Source organism: Cnephaeus nilssonii (genome assembly GCF_951640355.1).
Source record: "Cnephaeus nilssonii genome assembly, chromosome: 13".
NCBI lineage: Eukaryota > Metazoa > Chordata > Mammalia > Chiroptera > Vespertilionidae > Cnephaeus > Cnephaeus nilssonii.
This window is the reverse complement of record NC_137084.1, coordinates 56,499,521-56,525,677: the sequence shown is the minus strand read 5'-3', so window position 1 is coordinate 56,525,677 and position 26,157 is coordinate 56,499,521. Positions and strand designations below refer to the sequence as shown.

General features: G+C 38.7%; 1 protein-coding gene across 4 annotated transcripts in view; it reads left to right on the top strand.

Annotated features, from left to right (window-relative positions):
• The window catches only part of NOX4 (NADPH oxidase 4), a 168,251-nt gene that overhangs the window by 128,242 nt on the left and 13,852 nt on the right, over positions 1-26,157 (top strand). For all 4 annotated transcript variants that reach the window (XM_079787431.1, XM_079787432.1, XM_079787434.1 and 1 more), the window contains exons 14-17: positions 7,977-8,096; positions 9,953-10,061; positions 18,031-18,099; positions 19,646-19,746. In XM_079787431.1, the coding sequence (XP_079643557.1) occupies positions 7,977-8,096; positions 9,953-10,061; positions 18,031-18,099; positions 19,646-19,746 (399 nt within the window). The remainder of the gene's footprint in view (positions 1-7,976; positions 8,097-9,952; positions 10,062-18,030; positions 18,100-19,645; positions 19,747-26,157) is intronic.

Here is a 26,157-nt window from a genome sequence, read left to right as displayed (position 1 = left end):
TTTTGAGGAAATTGTTGTTAGCTCTTCTTTGAATGTTTGATAAAACTCCCCTGTGAAGACATCCGGATCAGGGCTTTTGTTTGCTGGAATTTTGTGATTACTGCTTCTATTTCCTCAGTTGTTATTGGCTATTTAGGTTTTCTGATTCTTTCTGATTCAGTTTTGGGAGATTGTATTTTTTTAGGAATTTGTCCATTCAATCCACATTGTCCAGCTTGTTGGCATATAGTTGCTGATAGTATTTTCTTACAATCCTTTGTATTTCAGTGGTGTCAGTTGTTACTTCACAGCTTTTGTTTCTTTGGTTCCTTTCTTTTTCTTGATGAGTCTCTTTTTCTTAAAGGTTCATCCATCTTGTTTATCTTTTCAAAGAACCAGCTCTTGGTTTCATTGATCTTTTGTATTGTTTCTTTTTAGTCTCTATGTTGTTTATTTATGCTATAATCTTTATTATTTTTCTCCCTTCTACTAATACTAACTCTGTGCTTTTCTTGTTGTTTCTTTAGCATTTCTCGCAGTGATAGTTTGGTGGTGACAAACTCCTTTAGCTTTTTTTTTGGTCTGGGAAGCTTTTTATTTCACCTCTATTTTGAATGATAGCCTTGCTGGATATAGTAATCTTGTTTTCAGATCCTTGCTTTTCATTACCTTGAATAATTCATGCCATTCTCTTCTGGTCTGTAGAGTTTCTGATGAAAAATCAGCTGACATCCTTATGGGAGCTCCTTTGTAGGTACCAAATTGCTTTTGTCTTGCAGCCTTTAAGATTCTCTCTTTGTTTTTAATTTTTGGTATTTTAATTAAGATGTGTCTGGGCATGGGCCTGTTTGGGTTCTTTTGCTTGGAACTCTCAGTGCCTCCTGAACTTCTATGACTTTTTTCTTCATCAGGTTAGGGAAGTTTTCTGCCATCATTTCTTCAAACAAGTTCTCTATCCCTTGCTCGCTTTCTTTCCTTTCTGGACCTTCTATGATGCAAGTATTAATGCTTTTCATGTTGACCTATAGTTTTCTTAAGCTGTCCTACTGTTTTTTAATTGTTTTTTGTTTTTCTTTTTGGTTCTCTGATTGAATTATTTTTTTCTAACCTGTCTTCTAATTCACTGATCCAATTCTTGGCTTCCCCTAATCTGCTATGTATTCCTTCCAATGTGTTTCTTTTTACATCTACATCTACATTTATCTACATCTGATAAATTTCTTACCTTCATTTCATTTAGCTCTTCTCTGGAGAATTCTCTCGTTCTTGCATTTGGGGCTTATGTTTTTTGTCTCCCCATTTTGGCTGCCTGTTTGGGTTTATGTGTCTATGGATTAGGTAGATCTGCTAGGACTCCCAATCTCTAATGCAGTACAATTTCAAATGCTGCTTGTGTCTGGCCCTGAGTACCCTGCTTGGAGTTATTAGCAATCTACAGCTTGTGGCTCCCTCTGCTTGGCCTGGGTACCTTTGGAAAGGACCAAGATGTACACTAAGGTCTGCTTTCCCCAGCCCTGGGCTCAGAATTAGATCAGGTAAACACTCAAAGCCTCCTGAGACCCACCTCTGCCTGCAGACTGATGGTGTTGTCTTGAGTAGTCTCAGGATATTGCCCACAGTTGCGGGGAGAGGTTTTTCAATAGGGAAGGGGGTGGGTAATTTCTTCTGTCTACAGGCTGGTTGTTATTTTCATTCTCTTTTTGGGCTTCAGAAACTTCACAGGGTGGAGCAAGCAGTTTTCCAATTGGGTAGGGTAATTGCTTTTTACCAGGCAAAAAGCTGCCTGGATGATAAAGTTCTGCCAGACAAAGATGTCCTCTGCAGTATGAGGGAATGACTCAGCAAAGGAAACCAGGGTGTCTGGCTTTCAAGTTCTAGCCCCTGGCTTCTGCTCACACAGCTCCACTGGACTCTACCATCCCTCTGCCAGAACCCAAGATGAGTGGCTGCACACAGGATTTTGTGTGTTGGCCCTTTAAGAGGGTGCCTGCATTTCCAGCTATTCTTCCTAGCAGACAGCAAACCTGCTGCTTTTCACAGCCAGATGTTATATGGGCACCTTTCTCAGTTATGATGCTCTGGTTTTGGGAGCCAGGCTTGGGGTTTAGACTAAGGTGACCAGATTTTAACATTGGTAAAGCGGGACACCATTGACTGGGGGGGGGGGTGTGTGGGGGGGGTGGAGTTTTTGATTAACATAAGTCGTAAGTGTCACTTTCAAGGCCGGCACTAGACGTTTTGCTGCCACTATAAAATATAAATAATACGAGTACTGTCTGCTAAATTCAAGAAAATTTATGTATTTATGAAATAAATAAATAAATTACTTACCTAAATTATCTGAATAGCTGATTTGTAATGACATCACTTGTTTAACTAGCTTACTAGCACGCAGTATGATGTGTATCGTCTGAGAGACAGTTACAAAATGTTTTCGTCGTTGCTAATCCCCAAAAATGCCATTGTTCATTAAGTCCAAACAATGGTGGTCGAATTCTAACAACTGATCAACAAACAATGCGAACTTTGATAAGCAGTTCTCGATAATCAGTTCTCAACAATTATTTGTTATTATTAAAGTTTAACATTATAAAATTAACAAAAATAATATAAAACTCATATCCTGGCTAAGTAGCCACATGGCCGCTGAAAACCGTATATTCCCTTCCCGTTCGCCACCGTTCCCTAGTTTGTCGTGCATTCTTTCCAAAAATCAGGACTTTTTTAAAACGCCGCGGGACGCGGGACAAATTGTTAAAAATCAGGACTGTCCCGCCAAAAGCGGGACGTCTGGTCACCTTAGTTTAGACCCCAGAGTTCTCTCTGGAACTTCAGTTGCTATCTTTGGGAGCCTGTCCAGCCCTTTTGTGCCTCCGCCCTTCCTACTAGTCTCTATGTGCTCTCCACTTTCCATCCCTGGTCATCAGGGTTCTCTCCAGCTAGTCTTCAGTTGATTATTCAGGATGGTTTTTCTGTATTTTAGTTGTAATTCCAGTTTGGTCCTGGAAGTGTATTAGTGTAGTTTCCACTTACTCTGCCGCTATTTTGGAATCTCCAAATTACTGAAAGGTTATTGCCAGCATGACTAGGACAAGAAGGACCTTTGTAAATCTCTCCCATCACTCTTAATTTTCCTAGATCATCCTGTGCTTGTAATTTATGTTTCTGACCCTTAGCAGTGCTTGTCTCAGTGATGCTGGTCCAAAGTCAGTGTGTCCACAGCTTCAAAAGGCCAAACTGTCCAATATCTATTCTTTTTAATTAAAATGTTTTTCTTAAAACACTTTTATGACTTGTGACCAGCTCTCTCCTCAGATTATCTAACAAGTTCAATTTTAATTTATTGTGATATCAGTGTGTTTTGGGGGATGTGATAAGAAGGTTGGGAAATAAGATTGCAAGAAGTGTTGGCTGTATTTTTAATATACAGGCAGTCCTTGGGTTACGTCGGACTCGGCGTACGTCATTTCGTGGTTATGTTGCCATCTCCCATTTATTTATAAAAAAAAAAAAGTTCCGTCATTTCGATGTATGTACATATGTGCTTTATGTTTTTTATTATTTATTTACCACAAGTAAAGGTAAGGAATTGTTATCTTTCTTTTACATTTTTTTTTTACTGTTTCACTTCATTACTGCTGTGTATGTGCTACATGTGAGTGACGTAGGTGCTTATGTAGGTGGGTTCCGACTTACGGCGAAAATTGCGTTATGTCGCGCTCCGTAAGAACAGATCTCCCACATAACCCGAGGACCTACTGTAGTTGAATTAATTTGTAGCTCATAGATTTCTCCACTGAGAAAAGATTTTATATTACTGGTGTATCAGCTCATCAATGTTACTCATTAAAACAATTCAATTCATTAACATTTAATGGATTCTACCTTCAAGGGATTCTACTTTCAATATTTCAAAAAATGTTCATGTATTTCTGAATGGGCCAGGGAAGAGGATTCCTCCTTTTCTTAGAATGCTCTTAGATTCACAATCTTCATAAAGAAACTTTTCACTAGTCATCAACTGAACTTTAAAAATGCATCAGATCTCCGCTCCACTGTGTTGCTACAAGATTTGAATAGTTGCCTTTACTTTCTGAAATCTTGTCACAGATATAATGATAGTAGTAATACAGCATTCTTTTAAAGACAAGGTAGTAAGATAGAGAGAAAAATTAAAGGCAATGGATTTTGCACATTAATCAGTTTAAATATGTAAAAAATGATTTAAGTAGTTCCTTTTTCTGCCTCCCTCAAAAACCCAGGTGTTGCCAAGTAATCAATTATTAGTAGCTTCATTTTCACCCCTCCTCTCAAAAAATCAAAATTTTATTTAATCTTGTGCAAAAACATTTCCAGTGGAAACAACAGCTGATTCTCTAAGGTTCTTTAATGCACATCCCGATTTACATTTTTCATCTCATACTGAACTTAGTCCATTTCTTGTATTTATGTTGGACTTTTCAGATGGCATGACAGTGGACTCTAGGTGCTCATTAATGCTTTAACAACAAAAAATTCTGATCATGTGGCTCTCTACATTTATTAACAGGCTTTTTCTGTGTTATCTAATTGCTCCTTTTAGAGATGTAGGAAATGAGATTTAGACAGGGCAATTAACATACTGATGATCCTAGCCTTCATAAGTGATAAGAACACTCTGAGTTTTTGTCCTCTTGTCCAAAGTTATTCTGAAACACCGAAGAGTGTTTGTATGGGGGGTATCAGGAGGATTTGTGTGTGGGCATGTGGGCTGGAAAACAGACAAATAAGAAACATCTCTTAATCCTTTGCTGGTCAAATACAATGTCCTGTGTCAGATTTTTTGAAAGCAGGCATGCATAGAGAAGTGGACAGCACCAAGATTGCTGAGGACAGGAGTTACACTTCCTAGTTCCAGAGTTTTGCATATAGAAGATACTTGATAAGTATTTGCCAATGGAGAATGTGTTAGATAATCACATCAAAGAGTAGCCCTCTACAATGAGGGGGATTTTTGTCTCTTGTTCACTGCTAAAATCTCCAGTATTTGAAGAGTGCCTTTTATAGGTTAAGTGCTAAAATATTTGTTAAAGAGCAGGAATGGCATGGAATGGCCCAAACAGAGCATCAGTCCTGACAAAGGAAAATTCATAAACACAATTATCAGTAGCCTGAACAGACAAACTGAGTTGAAAGTTCCTGAGAAGGGTTTAGCTCATGTACATATATACATAAGCCAAGAATGCTTTGTTTATTTGCAATTCCTGTTACTTTTCCCAGATGCTTTTTTATCTTGCTGGGAAGATTCTTCTCCAGGTGCTTTTATATCTAGCTCCTTAACTTCATTTAGGTCTCTGTTCAGATGGCACATGCACAGAGAGATTTTCTCTGAGTGTCCCTTTAAACGTCTATGCAAAATGTAAAGTGTATACAAAAGTAAACAGAATAGTATAATGAACTTTTATGCACGGAATGACCTAGCTTCAATAATTACTGTTTTACCTATGTTATAAAGCATGTATCGCTATGTAGCATTATATCAAATATCTTTATTTATGAGCTAGCCCCTTTCCCACTAGAGTCAAAGATCCATAAGGTCAGGGGCTTGTCCTACCTTTTTCACTTCTGTATCCCAGACACTTTGAACAGTATCAGGTACATTGCAAGTGGGGGAAAAAAAACATTTGTTGAATGAAGTAATGAATGCTTAATTAAGAGAAGATTGCACTAAGTCTAGTGGATTCAAAATAGTTGTAGAGATTTACAATAATCTTATTTTTGCAATTAGAAGTACTTAGTTTTAATCCCAATTTTGTTGCTTAATGTTTTATGTTTTAAATTTGCTCACATGGTGGAAAGTGGTAGAATCAATTTACATATGTTGCTTTTGAGCTACTGATACGTTGAGATTTCTATTAAGAATCCAATATGTTGTATCATTAACTTTTAAATATATGTTTGTTTGTTGAGTAAATAAGCTTTAAAGTGAGAAACAGATATAATAAGAATTAAGCATATTGTGAGTATATGATCTATCAGCATTTTGAGAATTTTTGCTATGTTGGGAACACTACTTTAAGTATTTAAACTTTGAGTAATTTTTTCTTGAGGTACAATAAGTAGTTTTTTAAATGGAGTATTTTTTAAAGCACTACTCTTGCATGTTTGCAGGATTTAAGTATGCACTGAATATGTACTAGTAGTAGTCAAGAGGGTCTATGTTCTGCTGCAGTAACTAGTTAACCTTGAAAAATCCCTGAAAATGTGTTGAAACACATTTATTTCTTGCTCATAAAGTGTCTCCTGAGAGTCAAGTCACCTTCTAGGACAGCTTCCTTCAAGGATTTAGTTGGCTTTGTCTTCTGGTCAACTCGTTAGTTCCCATGAGAGGGACAGAGTTTTCCTTGCCTCATTCCAGGAGTAACGGATATTGCTTCCACTTACAGCCCAGTGGTCAGAATTAGACATAAGGTTCAATATAACTACAAAGAGCCCAGGAAGTATAGTCTACTGAGTACCCAGAAGGAAAGGAAACCAGATCGTGGCAATGACTAGTAGTATATAACATGGACTACATGGCATAGACCTCAGAGGTCACAAGACTATCCATTCATTAATTCATTTAGTAAACATTTACTAAACACTTCACTGGTAAGCCCATAGATGCCTAATCTTAAGTGATCTCTTGCAATCACTCCTAGCAATGAGAGACATGTATATCATAAGACTGACAACATATATGTGCTTTTTAGGACTGTTATTATTTTTTAGCAAATTTATTTTTTACAATAGAAAAAAAAAAGCTTTAAAATGGCAGTGCCCTGTATACGTGTTTATTTTTCTTTAACATAAAGGTATCTGGAACTAGGTAGCCATAGAGGATTTAATAATTCTGTAGTCGTAAAAGATAAATATTTAGACCATCAAATCAACATTTTAGACACCAGGAAAAAGGAAAGAAATAGGGAGTGATAAAGAGATGTAAATTTCACCCCAGCCAGTTTGGCTCCTTAGATAAAGCATCAGCCCATGGACTCGGGGGGGATCTCGGGTTTGATTCTGGTTAAGGGCATGTAACTCCGTTGCAGGCTCTATCCCATCAATTATTCTCTCTGTCTCTACCCCTCCCTTCTAAAAAATCAATGGGAAAAATATTCTTGGGTGAAGATTAACAAACAAAAAGGAGAGAGAGAGAGAGAGAAAGAGAGAGCGCTTCTTCCAAAGAGCCTTCCAGTTTTTCTAATTTCACTTACATTTACACCACGTTAACCAGAACATAGTCACACAACCAAAATAGATAAGGGAGCCTGGGAAATGTAGTGCTTTTGTCTGGGTACTTTGCTGCCCTGAATGAAATGAATTTTTTGTTACTAGGAAAGAATGGGAGGATGAATATTGAGTTAACAATTGGAAAATATTTTTGCAGTTAAGAAAGATTCACTCTCTCTCACACACACAGTTAAATATTTAATGACAAGTAGAGTAATTCAAGATTCCTTTGAGACTGTTCTTCATCTGTTTCTATACTAATACAACCTAACTGGGGCAAACAGGAGGAACTAGATTAGTTTCTTTTGTTTCTTCCTAGTACTTTTCTGTTCAAATAGTAAATGTTTTCGGTAACTACTTCTGCTACTGACTTTGCCATTAAAGAGAACATTATTTATTGAATATGGACACCATAAAGCAGTTGGTATTTTAATTTAGTCAAATATAGTAATATAATAGTATCAGAGCTTTAACTTGTTAGCTATCTATCATGGTCCAATATATATTTTCTTATATGATTAATTAATATTTCCCTCAAAAGAGGCATGCTTAGAAACAGATGTACTGTTTTAATATTGACAGTTCATAAACAACATTTCTTGTTTTTAAGCTTGTCACTATGAGAAACAATAAAGTAAGACCTGAACCATCACAAAGCCTAGTAACTGGATTCAGCATGTTTACTACGTATAATAGAAAATTAATTTAACTTATTTTCATCTTTTCCACCTTTGTCTTCCTCTCCATAGGCTATATATTGATGGTCCGTTCGGAAGTCCATTTGAAGAATCATTGAACTATGAGGTTAGCCTCTGTGTGGCCGGAGGCATTGGAGTAACTCCGTTTGCATCAATACTCAACACCTTGCTGTATGTCATTTTGATCTATTTTATTCATCCAAATAAAGAACTGTCGATATTTTAGACATCTCTCTTTTAGTATGAAGTAACTCCTTACAGAATCCTTGTACTTGCTATTGAAGGAACTTCATTTACTGATTGATGAAGGGAATAATTTAGTGATTCTCAGTATGTGGTTGTTGGCTTTCAGCATGATGTCTTGTGAAATATGTCAGTACTGCAGCTCTGTACTCCTCTGTCTTTATCCTTATTAAAATTACTCCACCAGCCTTCATTTCTCTACTTTCTCATCAGTGTTAAGTGCACTACTTACCCATCTGTCAACAAATATTTTTGAGCACCTATGTGCCAATCTATCTTATAGGTAGGTACAGGTAATACATCAATGAATGAAACTGAGCCCCTTCCCTTAAAAGACTTAGTTCAAATGGGGGAGATAAAAATAAACCAGTGAGAAATTCATAAATAACATTACTTAAGAAAATATTAGAACTATGATGAGAAGAGATATTCGTGGGATATAGAAGTAAAGGCCAAAGCTATCGTAAATATCTTCAGGGAGAGCTTTTCTGAGATGACAGAATGAGCCCATCATTGCTTGGTCTATTACTCAGTAAATTTAAAACAAACAGAAGAACCCTAGCCAGTTTGGCTCAATGGATAGAGCATCGGCTCAAGGACTGAAGGGTCCTGGGTTTGATTCCAGTCAAGGACTTGTACCTCGATTGCAGGCTTGATCCCTGGCCAACTGGGGCATGTGCAGGAAGCAACCAATTGATATGTCTCTCTCAAGTCCATGTTTCTCTCTCTCTGTCTCTCCCTCTCCCTTCCACTCTCTCTAAAAAATCAATGGAAAAATATCCTTGAGTGAAGATTAACAAAATTAAATAAACAAATAAAGTAGACAGAAGACTAGAAAATTTCAGAGGTAAGACTGCTTAACCAGGAAAGACTTTTACAGTTATTTTTGTCCTGGGAGTATAAGAAAAAATTGATTAATATTAATTCTCATGAAAACACAAACAAAATGACAGTAGAAAATTATTCTCAAATCTATTACATACATTCACTTACGAAACATAATTTGCATTAAAAATATGTTTTATGAAGTACCAAGAAAAGAACCAGTAAGTTGAAAGGATGTGTTTGAATGATGTTTTATTTCAATTTTAAATTCTTGATATAAATTTGGGCCTTTTTAGAGGTTCTTAGAAAAATAACCATATTGCATGCTAGAAATCATTTGTTTTTGAAAACATATTGCAAGTTACTTGGACACCTAAAGTTAAGAAAAGAAAAGAATATTTTCTTAACCTCAAGCCTACTTCCTAATTATAAATAGAAATCCAGACTTGGAATCATGAGTTACTGGAATGCATTACATAGTAGGTAGTTATGAAATCTCCTTCTTTAATGATATTAAGAAAGGGATAAACAACCGATTTCTGGAATGGTGTTGGCTCCCTTTGCCTGGAAGCCAGGGCAAGAATGATGAGGACTAGACTGGAGCCCTGCCCTGTGATAGAATTCACTGAAAATAGGAAACGTTTTCCCCCCTGAGATATAGGGCTAAGAGTATTCTGATCCAGGAGTTTAGTTTATTACCTTCAACTGGAAATGGGTGATATGCATATAATATTCACAAGTATGGACACTGAATTTATGGAGCATATCCTGTCTTTGACTCAGAATATTCATTTTATATTCCTTTGAGAATTACAGTAAGTGCTATGTCTGATGCTTGAATGTAAATGAAATGGCTTTTTTTCTGTTAGTTACTTACTAGTGAAAATAAAAATTTCAAAGATGCAGGGATTCTTAACTTTTTGCCATCCTAATCATTATTGTGTTATTTTGTCTTAAAGGGATGACTGGAAACCTTACAAGCTTAGAAGACTGTATTTTATTTGGGTGTGCAGAGACATCCAGTCCTTCCGTTGGTTTGCAGACCTACTCTGTGTGTTGCATAATAAGGTAAAATTAGTTTTGTTTCCAATTTTTTAGTGTTTACATTTAAAAACATAGTTATTATGTTTCCAATTGCTAACGTACTAAATGATTGCTATAGAAAAAATTAAAATAAATATGCAAATAAGTAGTTAGAAGGAAAAATCCTTTAAATTAAAAAAACAACACAGAAATAACACTTGTTACTTGGTACACATAATTTTAGATACTGATATCTATGATTATGTGTATGTATCTATGATATGTTTTAACCTAGAAATGATGATTGATAACTTCTAACATGAAATATTTTAACATAGAAATGCATGCATGCACTATTAATGTGGGCATATATATGTGTGTGATGTATGCAAATGCATGCATAAGGAGTGGTGAGGGAAGGCAAATAGAGGGAAACATCAGCAGGCCATTGCTAGGACATTTCCCATCTTTTGTTCTAATAGCTGTTAACTTTTATCTTCACCTTCACTATTCTAAATGGACCATCACCAGACTTTTGGCACATTATGCAGAATTTTCAAAATCCCAAATTCTAAGTTTTAGTTCTTATAAGTATTTGACCTTTTATTTATCTTTTAATATATCTATCTTTATTTTATTTTATTTATTTTAATTTTTTAAAAAAATATATTTTATTGAGTGTTTACAGAGAGGAAGAGAGAGGGATAGAGAGTTAGAAACATCAATGAGAGAGAAACATCAATCAGCTGCCTCCTGCACACCCCCTACTGGGGATGTGCCCGCAACCAAGGTACATGCCCTTGACCGGAATCGAACCTGGGACCTTTCAGTCCGCAGGCCGACGCTCTATCCACTGAGCCAAACCGGTTTCGGCTATCTTTATTTTTTCAAGCTGTACAAGTAATACACATTTTTTTGCATCTTTGTTGCAATTTTTTCCAAATAATTCAGATAAAGCAAAACCTTTCCTTACTACTTTCCCCACCCAATCTATGTAACAAGAGGGAAGTCCTGAGTGTTCTATAAATTCTAGCATACTTTGTATTGCTCTGGAAGTTGCTTTCTTAAACTTATGACTATGTCTTGGACATTTTTAATAATAGTACATATAGAGTTACCTTATTCTTTTTACTGTTATAGAGTACTAGAGGCCCGGTGCACGAAATTTGTGCATGGAGGGGGAGGGGTGTCTCTCAGCCCAACCTGCACCCTCTCCAATCTGGGACCCCTTGGGGGATGTCTGACTGCCTGTTTAGGCCCGATCCATGGGATTGGGCCTAAACAGGCAGTCAGACATCCCTTTCACAATCTAGGACTGCTGGTTCCCAACTACTCGCCTGCCTGCCTTCCTGATTGCTCCTAACCGCTCTGCCTGCCATCCTGATCACCCCTAACCACTCCCCTGCCAGCCCGATCGATGCCTAACTGCCCTCCCCTGACACCCCGGTCACCCCCAAATGCCCTCCCTTGCATATTCCCTCTTTATTAGATAGGGTTTTTTCTTTAGCATATTGGACAGTCCTAACTGGTTTGGCTCAGTGGATGGAGCACTGGCCTGCAGATTCAAGGGTGCTAGGTTCGATTCTGGTCAAGGGCATGTACGTTGGGGGCACATACCTAGTCGGGAGTTTGCAGGAGGCAGTTGATCGATGTTTCTTTCTCATAGATGTTTCTAGCTCTCTATCCCTTTCCCTTCCTCTCTGTAAAAAATCAATAAAATATATATTATAAAAAAAGAAACATTTAAGATTCCTCCATATCTGCCTGGCTGGTGTGACTCAATGGTTGAGACCCCAGGCTGCCACCGCTGGAGGGGTTCTGGCCCTGACCAGGCTGAGACCCCAGCCCAAGGCTGCCGCCTCAGCCCACCCGGATGACACCCCATCTCAGCCTGGCTGCGGATAGCCCGGTGGATGCCTTCCCTGGCCTGAAGATTGCACATTGTGGGTGCACTGCACTGCCGGCCAGACACCCCAGCCACAAGCCCCACGGCCCGCTTTGCCCCGGATCGCGCGCGGCTTGGGGAACGGGGCGCTGTTGGCCTGACTTCCCGGCCAAAAGCCCCAAGGCCTGCTTCGCCCCAAATCGCGCATGGCTTGGGGGGCGGGTCGCTGCCGGCCTGACACCCCAGCCAAAAGCCCCGAGGCCCCCTTCACCCCCTATCGCGCGTGGCTTGGGGGGCGGGTCGCTGCCGGCCTGACACCCTGGCCAAAAGCCCCACGGCCTGCTTCGCCCCCAATCACGCGCAGCTCAGAGGCGACCAGCCGGACACCCCGGACTGCCGCGACTGGGCAGGAATTGCTGTGTGTGGGGCGGGCGCCTCCCAGCTAGACACCCTGGACTGCCACTGCTGGGCAGACTTAGGGACTCCGCTGGGGCTCGGGGCTAAGAGGACTGGGCGCCGCCATCTTGTGGCCATGGGTGCCGCCATTTTGTCGCGGAGTGATGGTTAATTTGCATATTACCCTTTTATTAGATAGGATTTCATAGTATGAATGTGTCTAATTTATCTAACCATTCCCTCAGGATGGGTATTTATAATTTTATTATAAAAAACATGGTGATGAATATTATACATGCCATTTTGTGCAGATATTCACCCATTCAATCAGTCATTGTTTCACTCATCAAATACTTATTAACTGCCTACTATGAAGTAGAAACTGTTCTCGGACATGGAACTACATCAGAGATCAAAATAAAAACAAGTTTCTGATCTCATGTGATTTACATTCTAAGTGGGGAAGAAAGACAATAAACCAATAAAGAAATGGGATGACTGATTCTGATTAGCGCAAAGAAGAAAAAGAAAGTGGGGTAAAGCAACAAAGAGTAAATGATAGAGAGCATATTAATGTATACTGAATATTCGGAAATGCCCACCAACATTGGTATTTGAGCAGAGACCTGAGTAAAGTGAATAAACAGGCAAATATCTTGGGTGAAAAATTTTAGGGCAGAGGGACCCAACTTCACAGGCAAGCACTCTGATGCAATAGTATTAGACTGGAGCAAGATGAAAGTGAGCTTTGTGGGCAGAGCAGAGTAAGCAAGAGGAAAATTAGTATGAACAGCAATCAGAGAGGTCTTGTGTGTTTTCTGGGAAAAGGACAGATTACATAAGGCCTTTGGATTTTATTTAAAAAAAGAGATGCATTCTGGAAATATACCCATAATAATTGAAAGCAGTGACTTGAACAGACATTTGTATACCAATGGTCATAGCAGCATTTTTCACAATAGCCAAAGATGGAAACAACCCAAATGTCTATTGATGGATGAATGGATAAGAAAACTCTGAGTATACATAAAATGGAATAGTATGCAGCCTGAAAAAGAATAGAATTCTGAGACATTTTACAATATGTATGAATCTTGAAAGTATTATGCTAATTTAATTAATCTAGACACAAAAGGACAAATATTATATGATTCTACTTAAGGTACCTAGAGTAGTCAATTTCCTAGAATGCTGGTCACCAGGGCATGAGAGGGAGGGCAAATGGGGATTTATTGGTTAATGGATACAGAGTTTTAGTTTGAGAAGAAAAGTTCTGGAGAGGGATGGTAATGATGGTTGCCCATCAATATGAATGTATTTAATGCCACTGAACGGCATATTTAAAAATGGTTACAATGGTAAGTTTATAATGTTTACCACAACTTTTAAAAAAAGGACACATTTCTGGGGCACACCAGGGACCTGCTGAATCAGGAGTGGGGAAGGGAGAGATGAGTAGCCACTGCAAGGTTATGAATGAGACTGATCTGACTGCTGATCATCTTGGGAATGTGTGTGAAAATAGCAAACCCTGGGATACTGCAGTTTCCAGAGAAGCAAAAGGTGTGTAATGGCTAAGAAAGGAGACTGATCCCAGTGGCCAGTGAGGTGGTAGCAAGAGAGAAAGTGAGTTCTGTCTTTGAGGCTAAGGAGGGAAAAATTGTCTAGAGGAGCAAACTCATCACTTTCCAATTTGTGAGTATTTTTTCTAGGTTGATACCAGAAACAGGACTTTCTGGAGTTGGAAGCTGTGAATGAATTTAAATTTTAAAGTTATACTGGCAAAACTCACCCAGAAGACACTAAAACAATTTATATTTGGATGATGTTAAAAAGAAAAGGTTTTTATTTTCTGGTTGCAACTGGTAACAATTTCGTACGTGTGTGTGTGTGTGTGTGTGTGTGTGTGTGTGCACATCTGAGAGAGAGAGAGAGAGAGAGAGAGAGAGAGAGAGAGAGAGAGAGAGCCCAATAGCAATAATGCATAGTGACTTTACATACAGTCTCAGTGAGAGTAGGTAAAAGTATTTTTGAAAACCAAATGAAAATATAGTCTGGCACCATATGTAGTTATCACAATATTATTGACTACATTCCCTATGCTGCACTTTACATCCCCATGACTATTTTGTAATTACCAATTTCTACTTCATTTAAAAAATGTTTTTCTTGATTTCAGAGAGGAAGGAAGAGGGAAAGAAAGATAGAAACATTAATGAGAGAAAATCAATGATTGGCTGCCTCTTGCACATCCCCTACTGGGAATCAAGCCCACTAACCCAGGCATGTGCCCTAACTAGGAATCAAACCATGATCTCCTGGTTCATGGGTCGATGCTCAACCACTGAGCAGCACTGGCCAGGCTAATTTGTACTTCTTCTTTTTTTTTTAATCTTATTTTTCTTTTTTTAATGTATTTTATTGATTTTTTACAGAGAGGATGGGAGAGGGATAGAGAGTTAGAAACATCGATGAGAGAGAAACATCGATCAGCTGCCTCCTGCATACTCCCTACTGGGGATGTGCCCGCAACCAAGGTATATGCCCTTGATGGTAATCAAACCTGGGACCCTTCAGTCTGCAGGCCGACACTCTATCCACTGAGCCAAACCAGTCAGGGCTAATTTGTACTTCTTAATCCCTTCAATTTTTCCACCCAACTCCCTTCCCTCTGGCAACCATCAGTTTCTTCTCTGTACCTATGCATCTGTTTAGTTTTATTTGTTCATTTTTTGTTCTTTAGATTCTACATATAAGTGAAATCAAATGGTATTTGTCTTTCTCTGACTTATTTCACTTAGTATAATATCCTCTATGTCTATATATATGTTGTCAAAACTGGTAAGCCTTCATTCTTTTTATGGCTGAGTAATACTCCATTGCCTATATATACCACATTTTTTTAATCCAATTCTCTATTGATGTGCACTTAGGTTGTTTCTATATCTTGGCTATTGTAAATAATGCTGACATGAACATGAGGATGCATATATCATTTTAAAATTAGTATCTAACCACCTGAAACTAATATAAAATAATATTGAATGCCAACTATAATTGAAAAATAGAAAATTCGTATTTTATTCTAGCCCACACTTTCTGAGTTGAATTTTTAATCCAAATACTTTTAAGACATATTGGATGGTGTGCTGTATTTTGCTTATGCCATTAATTACTAATTATAATTGCATAATCAATTTTTAAAGTTTTATTCTCACTTATTTGAAAGGGTATTTTTAAATACATTATAATTGATTTCAGAGAGGAAAGAAGAGGCACAGGATGATAGCAACATCAATAAAGAGAGAATCATTGATAGGCTACCTCTTGCACACCCCATACTGGGGATCAAGCCCACAACCCAAGTATATGCCCTGACCAGGAATCGAACCATGACCTCCTGATTCATAGGTTGGTGCTCAATCACTGAGCAACACTGACTGGAGTGGAAGGGTATTTTTAACTTGAAAATTAAATTAGATATTTTAACCTAAAAACAAGAATATGTATAGTCTTTCAATCTTCCAACTGTGAGTTCTTTTGCATCATTCTAGAATGCCTAGAACATAACTATCTAGCTGCCCTAGCCACTCAGTCTTAGTGTCAGACTATCTGAAATGATTACAAAAGCTGCACCTTAGGCGGCTCTTGCTTGACTGAATTGTCCAACCTGGTGATTTTAGAAATGAATGCAGGGCTAGATGTCAGGTGATCTGGTACCAACTCTGTCAATAACTACATACCTCGCTTCAAATCACTTCACTTCTATAGATCACATTGGGGAAATAAAAAAGAGGAAGCAGGGCTACATCAGGCATTTGGAGTCCCACTTAAAATGGAACCGTGGCCCTAGCCTGTTTTGCTCAGTGGTTACAGAGTCAGCCTTGGAACTGAAGGATCTTGGTTCCACTTTGGTCAAGGGCACATATGTAGGTTGCAGGCTGAATCCCAACCACCTGGGTTGGGGCATGTGTAGGAGGCAACCAGTCAATGTCGCATGGATTTTTTTTCCTCTCTCTCTCTCCCTCTTCCTTCCATTCTCTCTCTTTAAAAAAAATCAATGGAAAAAATATCCTCAGTTGAGGATTAACAACAAAAAAGATAAAATAAAATGGAACACTGGCTCTACTTCATACTGATTCTGAGAACTTGGGTAAATTACTTAACTTTTATAAACCCTATTTATGCCTTCAATGTACAAATGAGGATAACAGGACTTAAAGTCTGATGTGAGATTTAGCTTATTCAAAGAATCTATTGGATGTATTTAATAAATGATTGCTATAATTCCTATTAGTAATCTATAAAGTTCCTTTCTGGAGTTATATTATGCTATTTTTTTATTTGTGAGAAAAATAAGGAAGAGTGACAGGCAGGAAAAGTAAAATTGAAAAGCATAACCTTTGTGCATGACATTATAATCCTAATCCATTTACAGGATTGAGTTGATCCATGTATTTTTTATTTTTACTGCTCTCTGGACTTGAAGAAAATTGTTGCTTTAGTATGTATTATTACTTATCTTCTGTGAGAGAGAAGTTAAAATGGAGACATTGAAATCATTAAGAGCATTATTCAAATTTTCATAGTTTTTCTGGGGGCTGATGGCAACAAATACCAGTTTTTGAGGTAGGAGTCTTTGAGCAGCATCCTGGTAGGCATTTAAGATAAGAATCAGCACAAAACATATATTTTGTGAGATGCTACCATTACTGGACTTGGAAAACCCTCAGTTTCTTCTCAGTTAAAATCCATGAATCCTGACTCAATTCAGAAAGGGCCTTAAAATGAATTTAGCATTTGGATATAATTTGAGTCAGCTAATGGATGGGATATTACTAGTGATTATATTTTAAAAGTATTATGGTGCTCTAGTTTCATTTTTTTGCATGTATCTGTCCAATTTTCCCAACACCATTTATTGAAGAGACTGTCTTGACTCCATTGTATGTTCTTGCCTCATTTGTCAAATATTAGGAGGCAGCCAATCAATGATTCTCTATCATTATTGATGTTTCTATCTCTCTCCCCCTCTCCCTTCCTCTCTGAAATCAATAAAAATATATTTATAAATAAATGCAAAGAAAAAAGTATTATGGGTACTGATAAACATCTCATCACTTTTAAGGTAAAATATATTTTTATTAGGATTTTATAATTCAGTGTTGCCACCTGTGAAATAATGTCCTTCAACCATATCATTGTCCTGATGACGACGCTGAAGCCGAGAAAAGTTAAGTAACTTGCTAGAAAGCTGTGGGCCAGGTAGTCATAGCAATAGAAGACTCTCAGTTACTTCCCGCATGCCCTTAAGATTGTAAAGGGTGCCAGAGGGGTGATGAAGCCCTACTTAATCACTCCCTATCAGCAAAATGACTTCTTTTGCATTTCTAAAACATCTACTTTGAGTCCCAATATATAAGTTTGTTTTACTTTCACACCACACAAGGGGTGGGCAAAAGTGGGTCTACAGTTGTGAGTATGTAAAACACAAGTTAATAAAGCTATTGTAATAATTAAAACCTTCATTTCATTTTCCATAGGAACAACTATAAACCTACTTTTGCCCACCCCTGTATATGTGTGCAGTTTTATATGTATTTGCTTGTAGATATTGACTGTGATTAGACAAGATACATTTTAACTAATTCTAGAATCCCATGTGTTAGAATAGGAGGAAGTCTGAGTCTACAGAAATAATTTTAATGTCTCCTTACTTTTATGTCCTCTCAGCTTTGGCAAGAGAACAGACCTGACTATGTCAACATCCAGCTGCACCTCAGTCAAACAGATGGGATGCAGGTATGTGGCTGGATGTTACTGTAAATGAAACGAGTCTCTTGATAATAGGAGGTTTACTGCAGGGCTGTGCAGGGAGAACATTTCTGCAGGTGGTTTGAAGAGGTTTCCCACAGGAACGCCTCTTGGAATGTGTCCAGAAAACTCATGGCTTGTCCTTAAAGTTAACCCTATAGGGTGTCCCCCAAAATGTATGCACACACTTTGAATAATTATAAAGGCAGCATTTATTAAAATACATTTCGTTTTCAAAATTGAGCTACCAGCTTTTAAAGTGTGTATACTTTTTTTTTGGGGGGGGGGGGCTACCCTATATTATGCTATTTTTGTTTTGTCTGTTTTTGGGGGGATTTTTTTGTCCAGCTCACATGGAGATAGAGCAGACCTTTCGAGTATTTCACCTCTCTCCTCTTCACTATTGCCTCAAGTTCTTTACCTAAAGAGGCCAGACCATAACCGAACAGTCTTGTAACTGTATTCATCAAGAGGAGGTCTTGTGGGGGCAAAAATAAGGTCACACACAAAAAAGTTTTATTTCCCCTCAAGGGAAACGAAAAAGAATAGCAATGGCTATCACATTATTTATTCACTGTGTGAGGCACTGAGCTAAACAATCAGATACACAATCATAGAATTCCAGCAGATTCAAGAGGTAGAAGATATTGCTATCCCATATTATAGATGAAGAAAATTGATGTTTACAGACACCATGAAGAGCTGCACCATTGTGTAAATCTGGGCATGACTGCTTTCACACGCTTTATTTTAGTATTTTCTATCATACATTTTCTGTAGTATTTTGGATACGAATTATGAATGCTTGTCAGTTACTTCAAAACTAATCTAAGCCTATTTTTTCTAGTCAGAGTTCTTCCCTACTTGATATGTAAAAATATTTTATTTTACTACTCTCGTGAAGCAGATCAGTATCATTTACCTTCATGGTGTTGCTCAAATGAAGGTATAGAGTATACATTGTATTTGGTTCTCAGTTTGTGTGCCTGGGACTCCGACACTTATTCCTCTCTTCTCACTTGACTCTGATTCTTCAGATCTCATATTCTGTTCATTGCAAAAACCAGTTCATTTGAGTTATTTGTTAATAGACCTAAGGTTTGGAGCTCTTCTGTCTTAGGTTGTCTTGTCTAAGATTATTTCCCCAAATTTATGATTACAGTTTGTAGTATTTTACCCATCTAAGGTGCCAAATATGACAACTGTATTTGTAGTGCAAAAACAATTCAGTAAAATTTATGTGCTGAGGCCCTTTTTGAAAGTAGGCAATTGGAATGCATTCTTCAACATTGCAGTTATTTAAAAATGAAGCAAATCAGCCATTTGTAATAATGGAATTCAAGAAGAGAATGGATTTTAAAGGAAAACAGGAAGGAAATTACGTTCTAACTTACTGTACTTAATAGGTTGCTACTTATATTCTTTATATCACAGCAATTTGGTAGGAAGCCACAGCACCAGCAGAAATGAGGTTAGAGAAATGGGCAATTTGCCAACTCTGTGTCATATAAATATAATGCTTTCTTTGTGGCAGAAAATAATTGGAGAAAAATATCAAGCACTGAATTCAAGACTTTATATTGGACGTCCTCAGTGGAAACTTCTGTTTGATGAAATAGCAAAATGTAACAGAGGGTAAGTGCAATTACTCAGCAAATTTGACATGTGGCTAATGATCAAATTAAAATATTCCCAAGTCATTACATGGAATTTTTAAGATGACTTAGTAATGGGTTTACAAATTAGAAAGCTACTTAAACACTCAATTATCACTATCAAAAGAGGAAGCAAGGCAGGGAACACCTCACGAAAGCGTAATGCCAAATAATTAAAATTTGGCTTAGAAATAGTGTATAAATTATTTATGAACTAGACTCTTCTACCTACTTTTAAATTTACATAGACCCATATTAAAATGAGTGTTCATTCCCACAGCACATATCAGGTGATCATGGGAAAGTTCTTCAAGATCATGTTGGCAAACAAGGGAGCTCTACAAATATTCTAACAATGCATGTGCTTAAAAATCAAAAATTTTGTACCTTTTTACCAGAATGAATACATTATATGAAGCTCTTAGTTCTTATTTGCAGTCTCTAAGTCAGGAATATTTTTAAACAAAATTATTTTTCTTGGGAGCTATAATTGGAAAGAATCTTAACATTATGGACTATCTATGATCGGCAGAGATTGCTACTGAAGGAAAGAATTCACTTTAGGGCATAAAGTAGACAACCCATTTGTTTTCTAATCTAAAAGCATTTTGAAAACTATATACCCATTCACACATTTTAAAGTTGGCATTGAAATAGTTTCATCGTAAGGTTAAGTAGTTGCTAAGGCTGTAATTTCTAACATATTGCAGATGTTGGCATTTTAATATTAATGTCACTATTTTAAACATATATCTACTGGAATCTAAATATCATAATTTCTGGATACCAACTTCATATATTGTAAATACACAAATAAACTTTCATTAGCAGTTGGAAATTATACACAACTAGTAGCCCGTTTGCACGAAGATTCGTGCAATAGACCTTCATTCACCTGGCTGCCTGCACCAGTTTTCTGCTGGCACCAGGGACCCAGGCCTTGGCTGTGGCCACCGCCTTCTGCCTTTTTCAGGGTCGGGGCTTGGCCCCAGGCGGTGGCCTTGGGCTGGGCGGCACTCAACATCCTTGCTAAGGATCTCAGGAGCCGATCCCCAGTGGTTTCCTGCGATCGGTGCAGGCTGCCCACTGGTGCCCAAGGCCGGGAAAGCCTCCGCCCCAGGCTTTCCTGGCCTTGGGCTCGCCGCACCCAGCGTCCCTGCTACCGATCACAGGAGCCGACCCCCAGTGGTTTCCTGCGATGGGTGCAGGCTCCCCGCTGGTGCCCAAGGCCCGGAAAGCCTCCCCTGGGACCCCCGGGAGCGGCGGGAGGGGCCGGGCCACGCCCCCCTTGGTGGCCGATCGCCTCCAGGACCCCCGGGAGGGGCGGGAGGGGCCTGGCCACGCCCTCCCGGGTGGCCCATCGCCCCCTGGGACCCCCGGGAGGGGCAGGGCCACGCCCCCCCAGGTGGCCGATCAACCCCGGGACCCCCGGGAGGGGCGGGAGGGGCCCGGCCACGCCCCCCTATGTGGCCGATCAACCCCGGGACCCCCGGGAGGGGCGGGAGGGGCCCGGCCACGCCCCCCTAGGTGGCCGATCGCCCCAGGCACCCTGGGGAGCGGCGGCATGTGCCCGGCCACGCCCCCCCGGGGTGCCGATGGCCCCAGGCACCCCCGGGAGCAGCTGCATGGGTCCGGCCACTGGGCACCGCCATCTTGATCTTCTCAACGGCGGATATGCCACCCGGAGTCCCGCCCCCAGCCTCCTGCTGGCCCAATCGTGGGCATAGCAGAGGTGCGGTCAATTTGCATGTTTCTCTATTATAAGGTAAGATTCTTTTCTGCTTGAATTTGTATTTCAATTCTGATTAAGCTGCAAAATTTCATCAAATTTCAATATATTTTTATATTTGAACTAATTATTTTGTTTGTTGCTAAACAAACATATTTCTGCAACAAGAATGTGCATAAATTGATTATTTAATGCTTATAATTTCATATAACCCTAAGGTTCTAGTGTTAATTAATTTTTTTATTGTTTGAAGTATTACAAATAGTAGTACATATGTCTCCTTTTTTCCCCCTTTGACCTCCCCCCGGCCTCCCCTACCCCCCAGTACATGCCCTCACCTACCCCCCCCCCCAGTGTCTTGTATCCATTGGTTATGCTTATATGCATGCATGTAAGTCCTTCGGTTGATCTTTCACAGCACCCCCCGCCCAACCTCTCCTGCCTTCCCGCTGTAGTTTGACAGTCTGTTCAATGCTTCTTTGCCTCTGTATCTATTTTTCCCCCCATTTCTTTCCTTTAAAAAATCTTGCCTCTGCAGACTAGATATAAACATATAATAACAAAAAATGTCTGAGTCCCAATTTCAATGTCCAACAGTTCTGAGTCCCTGTTACAATGCCAAACAGTTCCTTATGTGTACATGTCAGCAATGATATCTGGATGGTGGGCACATGGTGGCAATGCAGGTCCAACTCTCTCTGGTTTGGTCCTAGGCAACCTGCAGCAACACACAGCTGCTGACTGCTAGTATGGCAAGGTGTCATCAGCGTCTTCCATATCTGGACTGTTTCTTCTCTTGTCTTTGTGGTTGGAGCAGTCCTGTCAATTCCTCTCTGTTGCAGGAATCCACATGGTCTTGGAGTTGTTTTCTGAAAATATACAAACATATTCTCGACCAAAAGTTAATAAAGGAATCTTTTCTATATAATTGATTTGGGATCCTTTTTATTTTGCCCAAACGATTTTCCTTTGTCTTATTTAGACACTATGTGTGTTCTTCATGGGTGTCTTGCTGTTAGCATTACAAATGAAAATTAATTTTGTAAAGTAAAAATTTTCTAGATGTAATTTACTTATAGGATATTTTTCCTTACATGAATTACCTTACTATCCCCCCTTTTTTTCATTAATGGAGGCATTTGTAAATTTTATAATGCAGTCTTGATAACTTTAAATTTTAATTTTTTGCACAAAAAATATGACTGCTTTAGGTTCATTGCATGTTCAGGAATTTTACCATGAGATGAACTACCAATAGAAATTTTAGTTACCACTTTAGGAACAGCTTTTTGTCCAGTACAATTAAATTTTCTTGAATATTCACTTATTTCAATTAGCCTATTTAAATTAATCTGAAAAGTTGATTACTATTTTACTGTGAAATTTAATACTCTACCAACACTCTTAGTTTACCCTGTAAATATTAGTGGAAAGGATTATTTGCCTTCTTGAGTAGGCCCTGAGCATTCCTGGTGCTAGGCTGGATTTAGATATAGGGCAGCTGCTGTCGGCCAAGTCTCTTTCTGTTACCTGGGTCCCGATCTGAGCTGGGCCAAGTCTCTGTCTGTCACCTGTGTCCCGATCTGAGCTGAGCGTGGGAAGCAAAGCAGCCATGGGGGCAGGAGACCTCCCTCAGAAGGGATGAGGGTTCAGACCCCTGCAAGGTTGGGGGGGTGAGGGTCTGTGCCCCACCACTGTTGACCCCCAAGTTCTCTCCTGATGGCCCCTCTGCAACTGTGTATGTCTTAGGTTTTTCCTTCCCTGAGGAATCTTACCTATCTCTGGCTAACCAGTCATCCTCCGGGGCCAAGCAGGGTGATGTGAGGTTCGGTTCTATCTCCTTGGTAGCCTATGCCCCTGTTGCCTTCACGCCCAGCACCTGCCTTGGGATCCCCTCGCCTGCTGGTGGGGCCCCAGCACTGATCCCATATCTCGGGGAACTCAGGTTTTGTGTTAATTATTTTATCATTATAATTATAGTATATAGTTGATTAATTCACCATTTTAAAAAATATTTTATAAATATAAAAAGGATATTTGATTGTAAATGAATGAGACAGCTTATGAAATGAAAATTTTTTTTTGGGGGGGGGATAACATTTTAGTTATTTCAGAGAGAGGAAAGGAGATGGAAAGAGATAGAGAAACATCAATGATGAGAGTGAGTCATTGATCAGCTGCCTCCTGCATGACCCCCACTGGGGATCAATCCCACGATCTGTCTATGTGCCCTGACTGGGAATTGAACTGTAATCTCCTGTTTTTTAGGTCAACACTCAATCACTGAACCACACTGGCCAGGTGGAGAAACTTTCAATAAAATCCCAATTCATGAATTCATGATGTATTGAAAGAATCACTGATTCATCATGGTGTTTGTCTCCATCTTCAGAGATTTTGTTTTAGCAATTATGGTGTGGAGCCCCAGAAACAAAATTTAAAAAGGAATATACACTGAGTGGCCAGATTATTATGATCTCTGAACGCATAATAATCTGGCCACTCAGTGTATATCCTATATAATAAAAGGCTAATATGCAAATTGTCCCCTCAACCAGGAGTTCGACCAGCAGGCAGGCCGGCCAACCGTACATGTCCCCTCTCCCTGGCCAGGCTGGCTGGACCCCACCCATGCACAAATTCATGCACCGGACCCTCTAATATATATATATATATATATATATATATATATATATATATATATATATACATATATATATATATATATATATATATATATATATATGCTGAGTGGCCAGATTATTATGCATTCAGTGATCATAATAATCTGGCCACTCAGTGTATACTCATGTACTTCAGATTTTATCCATGTTTGAAACCACTTCTGTATTCCCTTCCCTTGAAGAAGTAGTTTGGGGTTGAAGAGGAAAGCATTATTTAGAAAACAAAGATCCTTTGTAATATGGAATAAAATAAAAGTCAACCCTGTTTTGGTTATATTCCTTTTCATCTTTCCCCAATATCATACACCTATGTGTGATCATCTTGTCAGACTGACCTGGGTCTTGCTGTGCACCACAGACGACTCATTCCTCTTTGGTGACATTTAACTGAACTCTGAGAAGCATTCTTTTATTAGTTTTCATAGTATACTGTTGAAAACATTGATTTTGTTTGTTTGTTTTTGCTTCATTCTGAAACCAAACCCCAAAACAATAGAGGATCATTTACAGGGAATTAGTATTGAATTATTGGTTTCTTTGGTTATTTCTTAAGAATTTGCATTTGTTATGCTGTTCATGATTTAGAGGGATTTTGTGTGTTTTTTCATTTTCTTTAAACAACAAACTGGTTCAGGTTGGTTTAAGATGAGCAAATGTGCACCACCTACGGTTCATATTCTGTACAACTTTCACTTTCTGTATTTGCTCTGGGCAGGCAATTGAAATGCATTAATTTTAAAATATATATTTTTATTGATTTTTATAGAGAGAAAGAAAGGGAAAGGAAGGGAGAGAATGCAAGAGAACAGCATCCATCAGCTGCCTCCAGCACGCCCCCACAGGGGATCAAGCCTGTAACCTAGGCGTGTGCGCTGACTGGAATTGAACCAGCAACCTTCCAGTGCACAGGATGACACTAACTAAGCCATACCGGCCAGGACAACACATTATATTTGTAAGGGATTTTTATATATCATAGTTTGGAAAAGAATGAATCAATATCTTAAGGGTTCATTAACTAGAAAAAGGTACTATTTAAATAGAAGGGTTCATTTTAGATGTGTAATTTTGATTAACCTTGTGTACATAAATTGCATAAAGAATATATAGAGATAGGAATAAGTAAGAAAGACATAAATAAATAAGTTTATTACTATATGCTGGGCTACAATTTAATGTTAAGAATATTAAACCAGTAGGTATTAATGTAATAAACTATATAGAATACAAATTTAAATTGATTAAGCAATTCTTGGCATACACACACACACACACACACACACACACACACACACCCCACATACACTTAGATATATACACACTTATAAAAGTATGTATTTACGCCCTAGCCAGTTTGGCTTAGTGCATAGAGCGTTGGCCTGTGGACTGAAGGGTCCCAGGTTCGATTCCAGTCAAGGGCACATGCCTGGGTTGCCGGCTTGGTTCCCAGTAGGTGGCGTGCAGGAGGCAGCCAATCAATGGTTCCTTGCCATCATTGATGCTTCTATCTCTCTCTTCCTCTCCCTTCCTCTCTGAAATCAATAAAAATATATTTTAAAAAAGTATGTGGAGGTAAGGGGGAGAGATCAACCAAAAGACTTGTATGCATCCATATAAGCCTAACCAACGAACACAGACAACATGGGGGTGAGGGCATGAGTGGGGGTGGGGGGTGGGGGGGAATGGGGGGATAAATACATATGTAACACCTTAATCAATAAAGAAATTTTTTTAAAGTATGTATTTACATATAAATACATATATGTATATAAATACATATACATATATACATATATAATATATAAGTACATGAGTATATGTATATATATATGAATGCTTATACATTTAAAATATAGATTGAAAATATAAAACTTAATTTGAACAAAAATTGAATGAATCTATACTAATAAAAGGGTAATATGCTAATTAGACTGGTTAGACCGGACATCTTCTGGATGTCCAACTTCCTTCTGGACAA